Source organism: Malaya genurostris, chromosome 1 (assembly GCF_030247185.1).
Source record: "Malaya genurostris strain Urasoe2022 chromosome 1, Malgen_1.1, whole genome shotgun sequence".
NCBI lineage: Eukaryota > Metazoa > Arthropoda > Insecta > Diptera > Culicidae > Malaya > Malaya genurostris.
Genome location: NC_080570.1, coordinates 18,162,542 through 18,182,045, shown reverse-complemented (window position 1 = coordinate 18,182,045; position 19,504 = coordinate 18,162,542). Strand labels below are relative to the sequence as shown.

Genomic DNA, 19,504 nt, shown 5'->3' with positions numbered 1-19,504 from the left:
GACACATGTATGTTGCTGCTGGCTGCTCTCGGTCGGTACTATTCTTGTTTTCGTTTACGATCCATCAGAACCGGTTACAAAACCTAGACTCGGAATGGTTTTTCAGTATCATAAATTTTGCATTTGCTCTTCGAACTATTCGATCGGCCGGCCGTCGTCTAGCATTAACCATATGCGTTCAAGGTTCCGGCATCTTCGAGTGAAGGTCACAAAGAATCGTCTAGTCGGTTTGGTGGGCAGGTGATTTAGTGCCGGCGTTGTATACATCGCGTGATCTCGCAAGGAAAAGGAAGATATAAGACTGCTAGAGTGCTGTTTTTATTTGGGGTTATCGAACATTTTGGAATTTCTCGCCAAGGCCGTCGTTTAGCCGAATCAAATGTCCTATTTTCTTAATATCCAACAGCTGTTGAGGTTCACATTGTTTTAAATGGTTTGTTTTAGTACATTTATATATCTCAACAATGTTTCACTAAAAGAAACTATCAAAATGCTGTACGGGATTCATTTCTGGTTTTCAGAATGGGCTGAATTGTGGACTTCTCGACGATATTTAGCATTATTATGAGTATTTTTCAAGAATGCGAAGCAGCCAAATACTGGCTTTATTTGCACTCGTTTGGTGCGAAGTTCGCACTGCGGAAAGAGCACAAAGCTCATCAAATCATTCTAGATTTGCACTGAACTGATGATTTTTACCCCCGATTTACAGAGAAGTAGTCTTTATAGTTCTATAGTTACCATTCAGAGTCCTTAGAAGGGCTAATTTTTAGAATCGTTGTCAACTATTCGTTTTATTTTGCTCCAATGCAAACGACCAGCAGCAGGATGACGCAATCGATCTTCTTTGAAGCGAAACTGTCTCTGTGAACGTCCGGCAATTGAATCAATACTTAACTGAATTCTTGATGCTGTGAATTCTGAAAAGGCGCCCCTGCGAAAACCTGGATCGAAAACTGTTTAAAAAAAACTGCTCGAATAAAACTCCCCGAAAAACTTTGAGATATATTGCTCAAAATTACAGAAAATACTTTAAAAATAGCCCGGAAACTGCTCGGAATGAACTGCTGAAAAATTTACTCGAAAAAACAGAAAAACTGCCCGAAAAATACTGTAAAAAAATTGTTCCTACAGAATCTACTTCAAAATACTTAAAAAACTGCTTGACAAATCTGCTCGACAATAACTGATTGTTTGAAAATAAAAGCTCAAAAAATATTATTTAAAAACTGGCCGTAAAACGGAAAAAACAGCATTGATTAAATTTCTCAAAAAATGCTTGAAAAACTGAACAAATAATTACTCGAAAAATGTCGTTAATACACAAAACTACAGAAAAAACTGCTTGAGAAAAACTGCATCAGAAAACCGCTTGACAAATACGCTCGACAAAAATTTATCGAAAAAAACTGCTTGGAAGAAATCTACTCGAAAATAACTGCTTGCAAATCTTCGAAATTACTCGAGAAAACCGCTTGTCAAAAGTTGATTGTAAAAACCGCTCGATATAATATGCTAAAAAAAACTGCTTGAAAAATGTTTTAAAAAAACTGTCCGTAAAACTGTTTAAAAATCTGCTCGAGAAAAAATTACTTCAAAAAACTTCACAAACAATTACTCGAGAAAAATCGTTCGCACAAGAAAATAGCTGCTCGTAAAAAACGTCGTGAATGAATCTGTTCGAATAAAAAGGGCTCGAAAAATGAACAGCTCGTCAAAAATGCTCGAAAAAAATTACCCCAATTTTAAATGCCCGAAATAACTGCTCGACAAAAACTGATCGAAGAAAACTGTAAGATATAATCTTGGGAAAACTATTTGAAAATAAGAGCTCGAAAAATCGAAAAATAAAAAAGACTGGCCGTGAAAGTGTTCAAAAAAACTGCTCAAAAATACTGCAAGAAAAAACACAGCCAGAATAAAATGGATCATAAAAATGCTTAGAAAACTTTACAAAAGATTACTCGAAAAAAACGTTCATACAAAAACTATTTAAAAAAAACTACTTGAGAGAAATTTCGAAAAACTACACAAAATCGCTTGACAAAACTGTTCGACGAAAACTGATCGAAAAAACTGCTATGATATGATCTGCTTATAGAAAACTGTTTGAAAGCTCGAAAAAACGCCGTAAAACCGTTGCAAAAATTGCTCGAAAAAACAACCCGAATAAAATTACTCTAAAAATGTTTGAAAAGCTGCACAAATAATCACTCGAGAAAATATGTTCGTACAAAAAACTACATGAAAAAATGCTCGAAAAAATCGCATGACAAAAACTGATCGTAAAAAAAACTGCTCGAAAATAAATGCTTGAAAAATCTTTGAAAAAAAAAAACTGGAAAACTGTGAAAAGTTGCTCGAAAAAGTTATCCAAATAAAACTGTTCGAAAAATGATTGCTTGAAAAAACTTCACAAACAAATACAGGAACAAAATTGTTCCTACTAGAAAAAAGCTGCTCGCATTCTGTTTGTATAAAAATAGCTCGAAAAATGAACAGCTCATCTTGTTAGAAATATCTTCGAAAAAACTGCTCCAAAAAATGCTAGATATTATCGGCTTGGGAAAACTATTGGAAAATAAGTGTTCGAAAAATCTTACAAAAAGACTGGCCGTGCAAACTGCTTGAAAAATAAAGCACGGAAAAAACAGCCCGAATAGAATTGCTCAGAAAAATGCTTGGAAAACTGCACAAATAATTAAACAAGATTACTGGAAAATAACTGCTCTTTTAAAAAATTGTACGTAAAAGCTACTCAAAAAAGCTACCCGAATAAAACTGCTTCAAAAAAATTGCTTGAAAAAACTTCACAAACAGTTACTCGAAAAAAAAAATAAAAAACTGAACTTGAAACTGTCCGTAAAACTGTTTAAAAATCTGTCCGAAAAAAAACTGGTCGAAATAAACTGCACAAACAATTACACTGAAGCCTTTTCTTATGCGAATTTACGTACCACATTAAAAACCGCATAAAAAAACCGCATAAAAAAACGCATAACTCTGAAAATTCGCATAAAAATAAACCGCATAACTCTGAAAATTCGCCTAAAAAGTCGCGAAAAAAACCACATAAAAAAGACCTCAGTGTACTTCAAAAAAATCGTTCGTACAAAAACTACTTGATTAAAATTTCGAAAACACTGCTCGCAAAAAAGTGCAAAAAACTGCTCGACAGAGACTGATCAGAAAAAAACTTCTCAACATAATCTGCTTGAAAAAATCTACTCGGAAATAACAGTCCCAAAAAAAACTGTTCATAAAGTTTCTTGCGAAAACTGGTGAAAAAATTGCTCGTTAAAAACTGGTTGAAAAAAATTACATGGAAAAATCGTTCGCGCAAATTTTTTTTTTTTTTTTGAAAAAACTGCTGAAGAAAAAATGTCCGAAATAACTGCTCGGAAAAACTGCACTGAAAACTGCTAAAAAAATGCACGAAAAAAAACTACTCGACAAAACCTGATCGAAAAAATATGCTTTATAATCTGCTTAGAAAAACTACTCGAAATCAACTGCACGAATCAACTGTTTAAAGAATACTTCGAAATAATACTTGAAAAAACTGTAAAAAAAAGCTACTCGTAAAAAGCTGCCTGAATGGATCTGTTCGTATAAAAATAGCTCGAAAAATGAGCAGCTCGTCACAAATGCTCGAAAAAACTACCCAAAATTCAATGTCCTAACTGCTCGACAAAAACTGATAAAAAAAAACTGCTAGATATAATCTTGGGAAAACAATTGAAAAATTAAAACTCAAAAAATCATTAAAAAGGTTGGCCGTAAAACTGTTTAAAAAATACCTGCACGGAAAACAAAACAGCCCGAATAAAATTGCTCAGAAAAAAGCTTGAAAAACTGCACAAATAATTACTCGAGAAAAAATCTTTCATACAAAAACTGCACGAAAAAACCGCTTTTAATGCCCGAAATCAACTGTTTGAAAAGAAAAGACTGCCTCAATAAAACAACTCAAAAAACTACCCATAAAAAACAGTGCTCGAAAAAAAAAATTTCGAAAGAAAAACTGGTCGAGAGAAACTGTTAAAAAAATTTCTTGAATAAAACTGCTAAAACAGAACGGCTCGCAAAAAAATTGCTCAAAACACTCAAAATTGTTAACAAAACTAATTTTAAAAACAAACTACGCCTTCATGAAATTCGCAAGTACTACACAATTACACTGAGGTCTTTTTTATGCGGTTTTTTACGCGACTTTTTTATGCGAATTTTCAGAGTTATGCGGTTTTTTTATGCGGTACGTAAATTCGCACAAAAAAAGACTTCAGTGTAATTTGTAATGTAGTTTAATCGAAGTCTCGTGTTGTTATATTTAGATATTGGAATCTGTTGGTAGAAAAGATGGGGAGGTTTTATTATGAATTTCATCACCAGAAGACTTTTCCCTGTTCTCAAGTAAATAAATAAAAGGTTCTTTTTCAGAACCATTCTTTATTAAAAAGAACTACACAAATTATTTCGTAATATTTATTTAATTGTGTTCCAGAACATTTGATGTAACTAATCTGTACTACGAAAACGAACCGACAAACGACATCTATATTAACTGGTCGCTCCAATATTCCTAATAGAATATACATAAATCACAATATTGACATGTTGAATGTCATCTGTTGCGCTCGATGCATCATCATTCGTCAGACGTTCGCCGCCGCGGCCTACTAGGGGATAGACGAGTGAGCACCGTTGTCAAAACAACAGCCGCCGTTGCCAACTGTTTCCTTCAGAGAGGTCTGTAATTCTAATGCAATCGAACACGTTCGTACCCGCGCGGAGGACCTTGAGTACAGCAATTCCGGTAACGAAGAACCGGTTCCGTGGGGGAGGTGCACCCGCTGCAACGCGGGAATTCTACGGTACACAACTTTACCTTTCACATTTTCGCACCGGTTGTGTGAGCGCGTATCGAGAATATTATTAAGTTGACACTCGAAGAGAAAAAAAAAACAAGCTATAATTAATGACAATTTGCATGCTCGCGGCAGACAGGCTTACTAACTAGGAATTTTTTTTGGCGTGGTTATGTTGAATATTGATGATCAAAATTAGTTAACTGATGTTGATTTTGTTCAGAACAGCCAAGAAGCTGCCAAATATACGACTTTCAACACTTTCCCGTTTCCTAGCGCAGTATAATCAGTGCTAAATATAAGAGAGATAATCTACCGAATGCCAACTAGGAAAAAAGAAAGAAACAGACGACGAGAACCGCTGCAAATGAGTCTGTCATCGTACGGCGTTCGAAAGGGAATTCTCTAAGCCGAAAGCATCTCAGTAATGTCAGCGCCTGTTACCTAAATAAACAGTTTATTTGCTCGGCCAATCATCGTACAGATGCACACTCTCTGATTAGTATTACAGTTTAGTATAGTCAAATATTTTACAGTAAACCCTGCTTCTGCAAATCAAGATACACCTTCTTGCTGAGAATATTTCCCCGGGAGTCTTCGAATTCTTCCTCGTTTGCTGGAACCCACATTTTGGAGAATGTTTGCTCCTTAACCTTATCCCATAGGACCAGTGCGTCCTCGATTTTCGTAATGTTAGCAAAGTGAGCCGTATTCGGAATACCGAGGCAACGCATTCCATGGGCGTGTCTCCACTCGGAAAAGTGATTCTGGAAAGCCTTCGGACCGTTGTACTTGTAGTTACCACAAATCTCACACTCGTACGTGAAATGCAACTGGTGCAATTTGTACAGCCAGTAGGGAATCGGTTTACCGTCGTAACCGAGCGGCAGGTTCTTCGGATTGTACGGAATTCCATCGTCGTCATCCGACTCTACCTCGTCCATACTGTCATCGTCACTTTCGTCCACCATGTAGCGTGCCTGCTTCCGCTGCAGATTGACCTTCGTCTCATAAATCTGATCATCCACCAACTCCGTCAGTTTAGTAATTTTATACTCCAGCAGCGCAATATCCTTGTCCTTTTGGTTGTACATCAGCCGTTTCCGTTCGTTCTCCTTGTTTTTATCTTCCTTGCACGCAAACAGCCGCTGGGCACGCTCCTCCAGTGTGCCACCGCATTTCATTCCGATAGCCTACCAAAAAAAAAAACACCAATTAAGTGAGTTGAATTCCCTTCCCACAATTATCCCTTACCTGAAGAGCCGCTTTCAACCGATCTAGCCCCAAATAGGTCAAATCTTCCCACTTGAAAAATTCATTCAAATTAATCATCGCATCATCCTCCACGTCTTTGCCCCTTTCCCAACCGGGTGCTTCACCGTTTTTCCACAAATCCTCAAACTGCAGCTCATTCCGCTTGACCGTGTGGTCCAGCTCGAAAAACAGCGGCCGGCTTCGGGTGATGAAACCGTACAGGTACTCGTGCAACAGCTCCAAGTAGATTTTATATTTTAAATTCTTCTGCTTTTTGGGCACATCCGCGAACTTGTTGAACTCCGACAGATACGTAATGTAGTCGATTTTGTCGATTCCCTTCAGATTGATGTAGCTGTTGTAACACTCGTGCAGATCCAGATACTGCCCATAGTTCTCGACGTCACTGAACTTCACTATCTCCATCAAATAGCTGGGATCATTCAACTGTTCCCGCAGTTTGGCGAACTCGATTGAAGCCGGTACGGCCACATTGTTCCCATGGTTCTGATGGAACTCCACCAACGAATTGAACTGACTGTAGAACTCCTTAAACTCGTTCACACTCATGTTGGTAATTTCCTGCTTTCGTTCGCCATCCTTGTCCTGGTACAGTTCCAGCAGCGACCGACTGCAGCTCTGATACCGTTCCAGATAAATTTTTATACGATGATCGGCCAGCACCTTTTCCTTGGTCTGAAATTAGAAGTCAAAGTCAGAAAAGAAAATGTTGATTCAAGCCTAAAATCTTACCGTTTTTTTCGGCATCTGAAGTTCCTCCGACATCGACATCACCAGCCGATCGCACTCCTCGTGTAAGCGGCGTTGAATTTCAAAGATTGTTTCCATTTTACGGGTGTGCTTTTTCTCACAATCAAAAACAAATTTTCTGCTGGAGCAAAGCCAAACGCATTCAAAACGTATTGACAGCTCGAAACGAAATGAGACCGATTGAGTAGCTTGGTGAGACGTGAACGGTCCTGTGTTGGTCACTCATCTCATCGAGCGTTGTGTGAGTGCTTGCGAGAGAAGCGTCAGGCGAGTTGGGTGATATTATTATGGAGAGCGGCTCGGAATACACTATGGGATAAATAGAAAGTCGTGTTTGTCAATAAATTGATTTCGCTGTAAATAATTCACAAGTGTTAGATATTCAAATTTTATTCGATATACTGATAATATTAGACTACAACAACAGAATATTATTCTCAACATTTGCTATTTAGCCATTGTAGAGTAGCTGGCACACCTTCTTGCGAACGTTCCTCATTAAATTCCGTACAGACTTCTTGGCGACAAGTTTTGACACTTTTTTCCAATCTTTTTCGAACTGTTGAATTGTTTCGACTGCCGAGACATGTTTCCTAAGATGTGCCTTCGTTAATGCCCAAAATTCCTCAATTGGTCGAAGTTGTGGGCAATTTGGCGGATTCATGTCTTTTGGGACGAAAGTGACATCTTTGGTAGTATACCATTCTACCGTTGATTTCGAGTAGTGGCAAGAAGCAAGATCTGACCAGAAGACAACAGGATCCTTGTGGCCTCGAATCATGGATAGAAGTCGTTTTTGTACATTCCTTGATGTATAGTGATGAAGGGTTTCGAAATCTTATTGCAGCTACAAATTGCTTGCCAGACCATAGCTTTCTTACCAAATTTTTCGACTTCAATCGATGTCTCGGACTGGTTTAACACTTGCCCTTCTCGCACCGTATAATATTGTGGTCCCGGCAAAGATTTGTAATCGAGTTTCACGCAGGTTTCGTCGTTCATAATTATGCAGTTCAAATTTCCAGCAAGAATCGTATTGTACAGCTTTCAAACCCTCGGCCTGATCGATGCTTCTTGTTTCGGACTACGTTTTGGTTGTTTCTGCTTCTTTCTAGGTTCGAAGATTCAAACGTTCTTTAGCACGAAGAACATTTGACACTTTTTTAGACACATCCCGAACTAAAACCTCATTCTTTTGCTCGAATGCCTTCAGTAAACGTTTATCTAACTGAGGGTTAGCAGAACCTTTTTTTTTTACCCGTTTTCGGTTTATCCTCAAAGGTGTTATCCTCACCGAACTTCCTGATTGCATTTCATACGTCTTTTTCACTTACTCCTTCCATTTTTGATATCTTTCTCAGTGACAGTCCGCGTTCTGTGCACCATTTGTACACAATTTTTCGTCGTTGTTCTGCTGAAAGTCCACGCATTTCGAAACAAACTAATGAAAACGAATAAACAACTGCACAAGTGGTTAGAGAAGAGTTTAAACAACTGGACGCAGCTATAAAAATTGACAGATTCTGAACCATTGCGAAATGGCGCATCGGTTTTTGGTTGCGTCCATACTTTCTGGGACAGTCTTTAATTGTCAATTTTATCATTCGCTAACAATCTAAGCGTTTAAACTAGAGCAAGTTTGTAATTAGTCAATTGAATATGGGTTTAGTTTAGTGTGTCAACAACATTATCATCTTTATTTTTGTATTTATTATGGGGTCCCTAGAAACGTTTCATTTTTAATGTTATCGTGCTCGGTCGTGTCTTGAATACATCCCTTTTATCTTTTTTCCACATAACCATTCGTTTTGCACGGATATTTATATATAAAGCAAAAAGATTTTTTCAGGAAAATACGTTAAGAAATATAGAATCCGCAATACAATGCCGGTAGAATTAGATTCATCAACTCTAACCCTATAATTCACACGACTCTTAGCTAACCCGTTTCGTTTTTCTTGCAAATCTCCACAGTCGTCTACGCGGACTACGCATCGTCCGGTCGCTCGCTACAGTTCTTGGAAGACTACATCAACAAAGAAGTGCTACCGGCATTTGGCGACACCGGTTGCATTTCCGCCGTCACTGGGCTTCAGTCTCATCTGTACGAGTAAGTATTCTTCGATTAGTTAGAATCCATGTGTCCATGATGTTTGAGAATTTACATTTTTCACCTTTGCGGCGGTGGCAGTAACGAAGCCCGCGATTTGGTTCGAGCGGCCGTCGGTGGCACCGCTGAGGATGCAATCGTCTTCTGTGATAATCCGGCCGAACGGTTGTGCTTTTTGCTGTCCAGCACTGCCTACGAAAGTGGTAACAAGCTAGCGCCGATTCTGTTCGTCAGTAATGCCGAACCCATCGACAACCTACGGCCGTGGTTGGATGCGGGTTGGCTGGTAGAACGGGTGACCAAAAATCACGAAGGATTTCTGGATTTGGTAGATTTGGAAAAACGGTTACTGCAGTTTGCCGATGCCAAACGCCTGATGGTAGGTTTATTTTCCGGGGCTTCCAGAATGACGGGGATTCTGGCGGACGACGTGGCCACAACCATCCTGCTGCACCAGTACGATGCCCTCTCGATATGGGATCACAGTGTGGCCGTGTCCTGTGCACCCATTTGCACAAATCCGGTTCTACCGGGAGCACAGAAGGATGCAATATTCTTCCATTGCAATCGAATGGTCGGAGGAGTGCAAGCTCCGGGAGTGCTCGTTGTCAAACGGAAACTGGTGGAAAATAATGCATCGTTTTTGAAGGATACCGTTGGAATCGTGGCTGCGGTACGTGCCGGATTGGTATTGCAACTGAAGGAATCTCTGGGAGTTCAAGCGATAATGATTCGAATGGAGAAGATCTGCAAGCAAATGTTGGCCCACGTAAGAACGATTCCGGAAATCGCATTGCTAGGACCCCCGTGCACCACCGCCAAACGTTTGACGACTCTGTGTTTTATGGTTCGTCATCCGAGGGGTGCCTTCCTGCATCATCGGTTTGTCGTGGCCGTGCTGAACGATGTCTACGGTATCCAGGCAACGGCGGATAACATGATAGCGGATTCCCTCGGGATAAATCCGACACTAGCCGTGGAGTATGAAAAAGTGTTGAACGATGAGTCGCTGCGGGCCGCCAGCATTCATCCAGGCTACATTCGGCTAACGTTTCCGTTTTTTATGACCGAAGCTGAAGTAGCTTTCATCCTCGAAGCACTGAAGATGGTGGCTACGGAAGCGTGGAAGCTTCTGCCGCAGTACGAAGTCGACGATCGAACCGGCGAGTGGAGACACCATTCCAATTCACTGGCCAAGGAACGGAAATGGCTCGGCACGATTCGTTACACCGATGGAAAGATGTTGTTCTCCGATCGGAGAATTTCCGGTCCCGGTACGTTCCCACAGAGCTATCCGGATTGTCTGCAAACGGCGCGGAATTTGTTCAACCGAGCCAGAAAGATGGCCCAACGTTCGTCATCCGAGGAAATCGTACTGAAACTGTCACATCCTTCGGTCGAAAGCCTTCGCTGGTACATGCTCCCGGGAGAGGCCCACGAGCTTCTGCTTGGACACTCGCACAGCGTCAAAAATACGGTTCCCTTCGATCCGACTCAAAGTAAGTTGATGGTCAGAGGTAACGGGAAAAGGGTTTAGTTTTATGTTTTTTTTTGGTTTTTCCTGCAGTTCCCGAGAATCCCTCACTGCTGATGATTCACCGGCACCACAGCCTGTCTGCGCTGGACATCAAACGTTTCAAAAGTCGCAGCCTGCCCGCATCTCCGATGCAGCTTTCGTTACGCCGGCAGCACTCAAGTTCACCACAGCCGGCGGCGCACAGTCCGACACCGACGCCGACCGCCTCATCGCCTCCAATCGTTCGCTTCTCCCTGGGTGGCGAAGTTAGCAGCTATAGTCCACCGTCACAGGTCGTCAACAGCCAACTGCTAGCCAACGAAACAGTCGGAATCAGTCGAAACAGGTATTTATCGGATGGCCGCCGGTTAAGAGGCAATCGATTGCATGTTTTTGTGTTTCAGCTCTTTAACATATTCCAAAACTAAAAAACAAACAAAAAAAAACAGAATAGATAGAACAAAAGTGTTTTTTTTCTGTTTACTCTAATTCGGATATTATTAACTTGTCGCAGATGCAATAGCTGGGGTTCGTCTGCGACGAGTACGAAGAAAATCGGCAGACCCATCATCCGCAGTCGCACTAACACTTATGTTGTCGATGGTAACTGTACGGGTGGTGGCGGTGGTGGCAGTGGCATCGATGAAACCGGTTCGGGTCAGATTGACATTCTCGGGCCTCAGACGCGACACAATCTAGGGTTGATGCAGGTCCAAAGGCGCCAGCTGTTCCAGCTGACGACTCCAACGGACGACTTCGATGGGAATCTGCCGATATTGGCGGTGAAACCGAAACAACGATCCTGTTCTTGTAGTAGCCAAACGGATCTAAGCATGGGTTCTAGTAGCGAAAATCTGGCGACCGTTGTCGCGGCAACCTGTATCGGAGGTTCACAACTTCCGGGTCCTTCGAACGTCCAGGCAGCTGGAAGGTTAGCGGTCAATGCGTCTTGAATTTTTTTTTCTGTTTGTGTTGAACTGCTTTGCTGCTTTGTATAGGTTTTGACATTTAAAATGTGGCGTCGCTTGCTTTGATAGATTTTTTTTTGTTCAGAGTGTTTTGTAGTCAATGTCAATGCTTTTTAAAAAGTTCAATAATTTTTCCAGCAGCTGCAGTGACAGCGTCGAAGATATTCAAGCGTACGTGAAGGAAGTGACCAAGGAGCTAGCGACGGAGATCAAATCGGAGATCCGAGAGGTGATTTCCAAAGTTGAGGATGTTTTGGAAAGTACCGACAGTTTGGATATGAGCGGAGCGGCATTTAGTTCTTTAGGCGGCAATATCAGGTTTGTACTCTGATACGGAAAACTGACAATTTTCGTGCTTCTATCGACTTTTTTTTGTTGTAGTTTTAACACCGACAGCAAACGAGACTCCATCTCCACCAGTGACGTAGTCGACTATCTGAAGGAATACAGCAAAGGCATGATGATCGAAGTGAAATCGGAAATTCGCGATGCCATGAATGCGGTAGATGGAATAATTTCACCGGATGGCTACAACGGATCACGCAAAAACTCTCCACCAGACATCCTGAAGCCCAACAACAACAACAACAACGGGGCTGGGCCCAAACTGTAATATTACAAGACTACTGTCCAGTTTACGCGTCAGTGCCCTAACTGTAGTCCCTCTCCTTCTCTATTTCCGCTGCTTCGCTTTTCGGACTCACTCTGTTCTAGCTTAATCAAGCAACGCTACAGTGACATCACCCCGGCTGGCAGACCCAAGTCCGCGGATGTAGATAAACATCGTTCGGAGTCATTCCCTCGGCCGAATGCATCCCTCACAGCACCCAGTCCAGAGCATTTGGGTCCTAGTTTCCCATCATACACGGGTGCCATTGCGAAAAAGGTTGACCTGATGTCGTCGATGTCGTCGCAAGATTCCGGTATTAACATGTCGTTTAGCGAGCAAGACGAAAAGCTACGATCTGCCGCCATTAGAGACAGGTGAGGGGGGGTGTCTATTCTCACACTCATCGCTTGAAAGAAGTAATTATTAACGCGCATTACTACTCTCTTGTCGATATCAGTCGAAGCCGAACCATTTCAGCCCAGCTCGAAGAATCCTCTAGTCGACCGGAAACGGCAGACGAACGGCAGCAGAGGCGAGGTCTGTCGGAATCGGCCAATCCCAGCACACGTCTTCCCATCACTCCCGAGGTTGAACTTCCACCGAAAAATCCTTTACTTCGTCAACCGGCCGTCCTGAAAAGTCCCCCGTCGCAGGATCCCGACGGTTCCGCCGGTGGTTCGGATGTGGCAACGTGGCACAACCTTCCCAAAGACATCTGGAAACAGGCAGCCGAGGTTAATGACTAAATCAGTTGGCTTATGTGCTTGCGAGTGCGTGATGTGTGCTGTCTTGTCCCGCACAAACTAATAACCACAATATCTTTTCCCTTATTGGCTAATCCGGTTGCATTTTTTTCTGCTAGCTTCAACTAACCGATTCCAGTTCCCAGAGTAGCTGCTATTTACAATTTATACACTAACCAAACACTAAAGTTCCTAGGCGTTGATGTGATTACACGTTTATGTTTGCATTGTCCGCAGGAACAAATTCGCCTTATAATTCAGCCTTTTTTCTTTTCTGATTCTTTCTATTTTCCTTTCCCATTTAAAAGATATTACGCATAGTGATAGAATGGTTCAAAGTTTAAGAAACTGGTCGAAACTGTTCGGTAGTTTTTTTTTCTAAGAATAAACAAAAATTAATTACTTATTAAATATGTTATTGTGTTAAATGTTTGTGACGGCTAGTGACCCGCGCGCGCGATAGAGCTAGTATTTTGTTAAAAAATATTTACGATTTTTATGAAGGGACAAACTTGAAACCGTGCTGAAAAAACAATGTGATTGCCGTGTGTTCGTCTTAAACAACAACAAAAAAAAAAACAATACAAATAAAATATTCTATTATCCAGCAACCTCTACACGGATCGATATTTGTGAATAACTGAACAATAAATAACACAAACATTCAAGCACCATTGTGTTTTTCTATTGTACGACGTACCTCTCTCTGTCCTAAACCGCACCGAACAGATTCCACCACCAGCTTCGCGATCGACTTCCCGAACACCACTGCTGAGCACGAATGAGTTGCAAGCATGTGAACGAACGCATGCACCTAGTGGCGGTGATCGGTGACTCGTTTTCTCTCTCTCTCCTTCTCTCTAGATTTTATGAAACAACACAACTAATTGGTTTTGGGAGGTGTTATTGTTTGGTGGTTCGAGGTTTTCTCCAGAAGTATAATCGAGTTATGGTGGGGTTGTTGATAAAGGTTGATGGTGATGATGTGAAATTCTGTCCCGTTGAGTAGAAGAATATAATACTGATACATTGATATACTACATTTGAATTTAAGTTAGTGAAAATCTATTCAATTTTAAATTATTACATTTAATTACTATTGTCAGTATTACCGGAACCGAAAGCTGGATATCGGCATAGTGACATTCGGTTCATTCAACCATACACTAATAAGACTACTTGCATCTCTGGAGACAGCAATTTTTTTTCAACTGCCATAAGCATAAGCTACTGAAACCTCTCCTGAAAGTGTACATGCAAGTTCTCACTGAGCCAAACGTTACAAAGCCTTGGTATTACATTCCTGTAGTGGAATTTGACCTTCTGTTTCAACAGACTTCGCAGCCGATTCAGAGTGTACAGAACCGTTGCATGGCTAGTGCTACGGTTCTACTGACACTACGAATCCTTCCAGGTCGGGGCTCGAACATACGACAACTGGTTTGTAAGACCAGCGCCCTAAACGTTACAGAGGGAACAACAAATCTCAAATCTGAGCTCCCTCTCGTCTTGAACCAGTGCAGTAACTCATGTGCACGGAAAAGACACTAACATTGAGACAAGAGATACTTCAAATTTCAGGTTGGAGGTTTAGGCAATGAGATAGGAAAAGCTTATAATGAATTTGTACATATCGTGCTGTGGACAAAAACGCTCAATATTTCCTATTCGGTACAATCCGACCTGATTCCATCGAATAAACAGAGACTCTAAGAAATAATAGAATGCGGATGGGGATGAAGTTAATTCCTTCAATTTGACCGGTTGTGCAGTGCACGAGGTGCACATAAGGACGAGACGCCACTGGTCATGAGGCCTAAGCACAAAAATAGGCTAACTCCTGAATGACCAAACCTGAATCGGCCAGTTAAAGTCGAAAATCCGTTTTCGTTCGGCACATCAGCTTAGACATGGTACTTCGGTGCTAAATAAAAACTGTTCTGCCAATTTCTTTACGTCTGTTTAGCGGTTCAAATTGAACTGCCGATTTTGGCATTATGCTCTGATCCATTTGAAAACTGAGTCTTAGAACTGTATTTTCAACTAAATTATTTTCCAGCTCTGGATTCTTGACTAAATTCTGAACATTAATTTTAGAGCTGCATACTGGAAAATGAATTCTGGGCTTGGATTCTGAAATTGAATTCTGGTTCTGAGTTCTAAAACTGAGTTTTTGAATTGAATTCTGGATCTGAGTATTAGAACAGAATTTTGGAACTGAATTTGGTAACTGTTATTCTGTAACTGAGTACTGGCCCTGAGTTCTGTAACTGAATCCTAGAACGCGGTAATGATCAATGCCTAAAACCTTGATTCTGGCGTGCAAGAATGATAAAAACTGCCGACGGGCAAGAAAAAGACAAAACTCCGTTGCCGAATAAGAATAAAACTGACATGCTTGTTTCACACTTCCGAATACCGATGATTGTGTGAATTTTTACAACTTTTACTGCTTCGCTTCCAGAATTGGAACGAAGCAACTATACTTAAGTACTATGCTTAAGACATATTGTCGACGAACATATCCATAATTTATTTATCTACAGCAAAACCAACATCCTGAACCAGGATTCTAAAACTGAAACTGAATTCAAAAACTAAACTCAAACTATGGAACAGGCTCAGAGTTCATTGGCAACATTCGGGTTCGGAATCCAGATCAAGAGTGCAATTCATGAATTTAGTTCTTGAACTATGAACCTGAACTCAAGTTCTAGATCTGGAAAAAAGGAACTGAATTCAGTTCCAGAATCCAAGTTTCAAATTTAGTTTCAGCATATGCAGGATTTGAATTCTAGAAATGAATTCCGAAACTTAATTTAGGAATTAAATTCTGAAACTAATTATCAGTTTGAATCAGAATCTGAAATTGCAGCAATATTCAACCGTTCGAACCTTCTCGAATGTATCAACTCGAAAGTATCATAACATTGAATTCGAAATATGGATCAGGCTCAGAACTCAGTTGCAAAATTTTGGTTCAGAATCCAGATCAACAATTCAGTACACAAGTTTAGTTCTAGAATAATGAAACTGAACTCATTTTCAGAATCCAGAATTTTTTTTTTTTTTTGTAGAGGTTTTAACGCCTCTTCGGGCCAGAAAAATTTTCTAACCCTATGTCCGGGGTTGGGAATCGAACCCAGGTGGGCTGCGTGAAAGGCATCGACTTACCCATCACGCTATACCCGTCCCCCAATCCAGAAATTCTACAACTGCCTTCTGAACTTTAATTCCTGAATAAAGAAAGTGATTTAAGTTAGAAAATCTAGTTCCATCTGGAAAAGAATTCTGAAAATGGATTTAGGGATTAAATTCAGAAACTCAGGAAATAAATTCTGATTTCATATCCTGAATTTCGTTACAGAATTCAAATCAGTTACCTGTAGTTACACAAAAGACTATTACACTTTAAGACGACTCTTGTAATCATGAAATGGGTTAACATGGGTAACGAATTCCGTGCCAAATCGGTTTTCGGAAACTTCCTGAACATGTAGACTTCGTCACGAAAAGCCCTGTTGCATACTTTGGCTTTTGTTTCCAAAATTGATCTAGACCCGTGGTTCCCAAGCTTGTTTGGGTCAAATGCCCATTTTGAATATATTATTCTTCCTACTGCCCACTAAGTTGAAAAATTTGGAATTTTTGATGAACATTTAACTCTTTTTTTAGTTAATTTGAGTTTCGAATGTAGAATAGAGAGAAATTGGAAAACAGATTAGTATTTTTTTTCAATTCTACAAAGTTGAAATGGAATGTTAGTTAATTCTAGAAGATGTGTCTCATTTAAATTGATCATGTTACAGTTCCAAGCTGACTTACGTGCTTAGAGTATGCTACATCGCCTTTGGCCTCAGACCTCTAAAATTCCAGCTACTCACACGCAAAGTAGTCGAATACACGAAGATCCAATTTACACACACAAATCATCATTTGTATGATGCATCCTTGCATAATAATCGCACAGGAGACAACCTATATAATCTACTTTAATACCACTAGAATAAGTCTACTGAAATTATTCTACTAAGCGCTCAAGTGACAAATTACTGCTCTAAAAATCTGTAAGCAACTCACTCGAAAAATAATTGACCATTCGAATAACAACATTTCACCCACTGTTCTGGCTTTACTGCCAAGTATAGGAGAAGGGAGAGAATAACTATTTGTCGAACTCACGTTAAATGGTGAGTGCCAATGTTCTCACCATCGAGTCAAATCCCTTTCTCACGGAACGCAGCGCCATCTCTGAGCGAACCTTAACCACAGCAGATGACGCTGTTTGCTTGTCTCCCAATACACTCTCGACGAAGTTCCCTAGCTTGCTGGGTAAAATGAACGGAGTGCGTAGTGTCTCATTGATCTAGTTTGATGTTTTCTAAAGTTTTGGGGAAAATCTATCATTCATATTTCTGTGTTTCAATGCCTTTCATAGAACAAAAGTATGTATTACGATTTTCTAATTTTTATATTGGTATCCTAGATCAATTTTCTAATGGAAAAATGTTTTCAAACTCACACTGAATTATTTCCTCATGGCTGATTTGTTCTCAACTGTTATTGAAATGTCGATTTTGAAAAACGAACAGGCCAATAACAGATTTATCAATCAGAAAAGCGATCAGAAAACTTACTTTTATAATGCGCAAATGACAAATGTCGTGTAATTCAGATTTAAACCGCAATAGTTTAGATGCTACTAAACACATCTTTTTCAATATTTAACCCGATTATAAAACTTCACGGCACAAGGAAATAATTTTCCTTTTCCCTACTCTCTCCCTTCCCCGTAGGCTCTCGATGACTTCGATATGGTCAAGGATTGCGATCGCATTTTGGTGTGCCTGTCCGGGTCGAGTTCATCGCTCTGTTTGCTGCACCTGTTGCGACAGTTCATTCGGGCCCGACACCTCAACAACGTTCAGCTGGCGACTGTTACCTTCGGTGATTGCGGTGTCGACCCGCGAGCTTTGATGCTGTACCTGCGAGAACTCGGTGTCGAGTTCTACTTCGAACAGAAAGGTAATTAGGCGATATCACAGTCGTTACTAGAAAGCATTGACCTAATCCATTGTCCTTCCAGAGTCATCGGAAAATCTGCACGAAAAACTAGTCGCCCTAGCTCATCGCAAAGGTTACAACGTTCTGGCGATGGCCAACACGCTTGACAAACTGGCCGATCGGTTCCTGGTGTCGCTTCTGTACAAGGGAAAGTTTAGCACACTGCAGGCCTGCACCAGCCACGTTGGTCCGCACAGCTCGCAAATCCGTGTCATACGTCCGCTACTGTACATCCGCGAACGAACGCTGGAGGACTTCGCTGCCAGCAAAGCACTTCCGACAAGACCATCGCGCCTTTTCACTCGACCTCCGGATGCGACCAACAGTATTCTGCGGGTACAGGAGGCTACCAATCCGAATGTGTACGGGAATATTCGCAGTGCGCTGAAACCACTGCTGGCGTTGGGGTGAGTTCGAAACGTGACCGAGGTGGTGGATTTTTTTCTTTACTTTCTCTTTTTCCAATTCCAGGATGGAATCGTCAAAGGTAGCGTACGAATTGCTGCGGGCGGCCCTTGTCAGTAGAGATTAAGCATAGGGACTTTTAGGTACAATGAAGATCACAGTGAGATGAGATAATCGTAGATAGAATAACTAATTTCTGTGTAAAAACAATAAGTTGATAGAATAGAATGAACTCTGTTATCCAAGTGATGTAAAATGGTTTAAAAAAAAAGCTTATGTTTGTAAATAAACGAAGAAAATTGTATTGCACGCCATTCGTGCTATTATATTAGCAACTGCGGGCTAATCTCCTGAATCTTTTGTTCGGCGCCACAAGCCATCCTTATCTTATCGAAAAGTCCCATAGTTATGTGGAATTCATTGCTGGGGTGCCCTGTTCGGCACGTGTAGCTTAATTGAGCAACCCAATTGAAGAAGACATGAGAGTGAAGCGTGTTCTTGATTAGAACACACCTGATGCTTTGCAATCAATGATGCATTCAACTCCTGTTTAAGAGTAGCAAACAATTCTGTATATTGGACCGAAAAGCACTCATTTCTTTTTGTCTTATCCTGGAAATATATGTTAAAATTTGAGTAAAATTTACTCAGTCCATGTGTTCTCTCGCATTTATTCTTACATTAGAGTATGCGGTCACTTTTCAAACATTTGGGTCTAAAAAAATATTGTTCTAGAATTCAAGCATGCAAAAATACGTCGTTTTTCATTGTCGTTTCTAGATCCGGTTTTTCGAAGCCAAGAATTATCAATCATAGATCTTTTCAATAGAAATTTTGTGGTTTCAATTATGTGTTAAGTGAGAAGTTCAACATAGGGACATCGAAATCGTTCAATGATAACTTCAAACCGTTAAAAAGGAAACGGGTTTGAATCACTTTTTAGCACTTCCAATTTAAAAGAAAGAAGAATGACTTTGTGTGTAAACATTAACGAAACAGAATTTCTTTATTTTGATGATGATGGTGGTCCCGCCTCATACCCCTACAAAGGTTGAGGTTGGACGATTTATCTAAATGATAATGAATATTACATCATATATTTTAACCAGTTAACTAAATATAAAACGATCTGGTTAATCAAGCAGGTATAGATTCTCCTTCTAAAGTACAACTGAGAACAAGAAAACATTCAAAT

The 19,504-nt window shown here is 40.5% G+C and overlaps 2 protein-coding genes across 6 annotated transcripts in view; one reads left to right on the top strand and one right to left on the bottom strand.

The window, feature by feature from the left end:
• LOC131434028 (uncharacterized) overlaps nucleotides 1-18,640 on the top strand; it is an 81,744-nt gene extending 63,104 nt beyond the window's left edge. Inside the window, exons 2-12 of one of the 5 annotated variants that reach the window (XM_058600653.1) lie at nucleotides 8,868-9,003; nucleotides 9,085-10,502; nucleotides 10,571-10,865; nucleotides 11,034-11,450; nucleotides 11,629-11,805; nucleotides 11,869-12,096; nucleotides 12,202-12,471; nucleotides 12,555-12,831; nucleotides 17,637-17,865; nucleotides 17,927-18,311; nucleotides 18,376-18,640. In XM_058600653.1, coding sequence (XP_058456636.1) covers nucleotides 8,868-9,003; nucleotides 9,085-10,502; nucleotides 10,571-10,865; nucleotides 11,034-11,450; nucleotides 11,629-11,805; nucleotides 11,869-12,096; nucleotides 12,202-12,471; nucleotides 12,555-12,831; nucleotides 17,637-17,865; nucleotides 17,927-18,311; nucleotides 18,376-18,436 — 3,893 coding nt within the window. In that variant the 3' untranslated portion in view covers nucleotides 18,437-18,640. Of the gene's footprint in view, nucleotides 1-8,867; nucleotides 9,004-9,084; nucleotides 10,503-10,570; nucleotides 10,866-11,033; nucleotides 11,451-11,625; nucleotides 11,806-11,868; nucleotides 12,097-12,201; nucleotides 12,472-12,554; nucleotides 12,832-13,148; nucleotides 13,512-17,636; nucleotides 17,866-17,926; nucleotides 18,312-18,375 lie in introns of those variants that run through there. The other 4 variants (XM_058600649.1, XM_058600667.1, XM_058600661.1 and 1 more) reach the window with 4 other exon arrangements.
• Nucleotides 5,309-7,097, bottom strand: LOC131434040 (splicing factor 3A subunit 3). The gene is made up of 3 exons (XM_058600675.1): nucleotides 6,876-7,097; nucleotides 6,123-6,818; nucleotides 5,309-6,061 (listed from the first exon to the last, which is right to left on the bottom strand). Exons 1-3 carry the CDS (start codon nucleotides 6,969-6,971, stop codon nucleotides 5,399-5,401), a joined length of 1,455 nt encoding a protein of 484 aa, XP_058456658.1. The 5' UTR covers nucleotides 6,972-7,097; the 3' UTR covers nucleotides 5,309-5,398.
• Nucleotides 18,641-19,504: the final 864 nt, after the last annotated feature.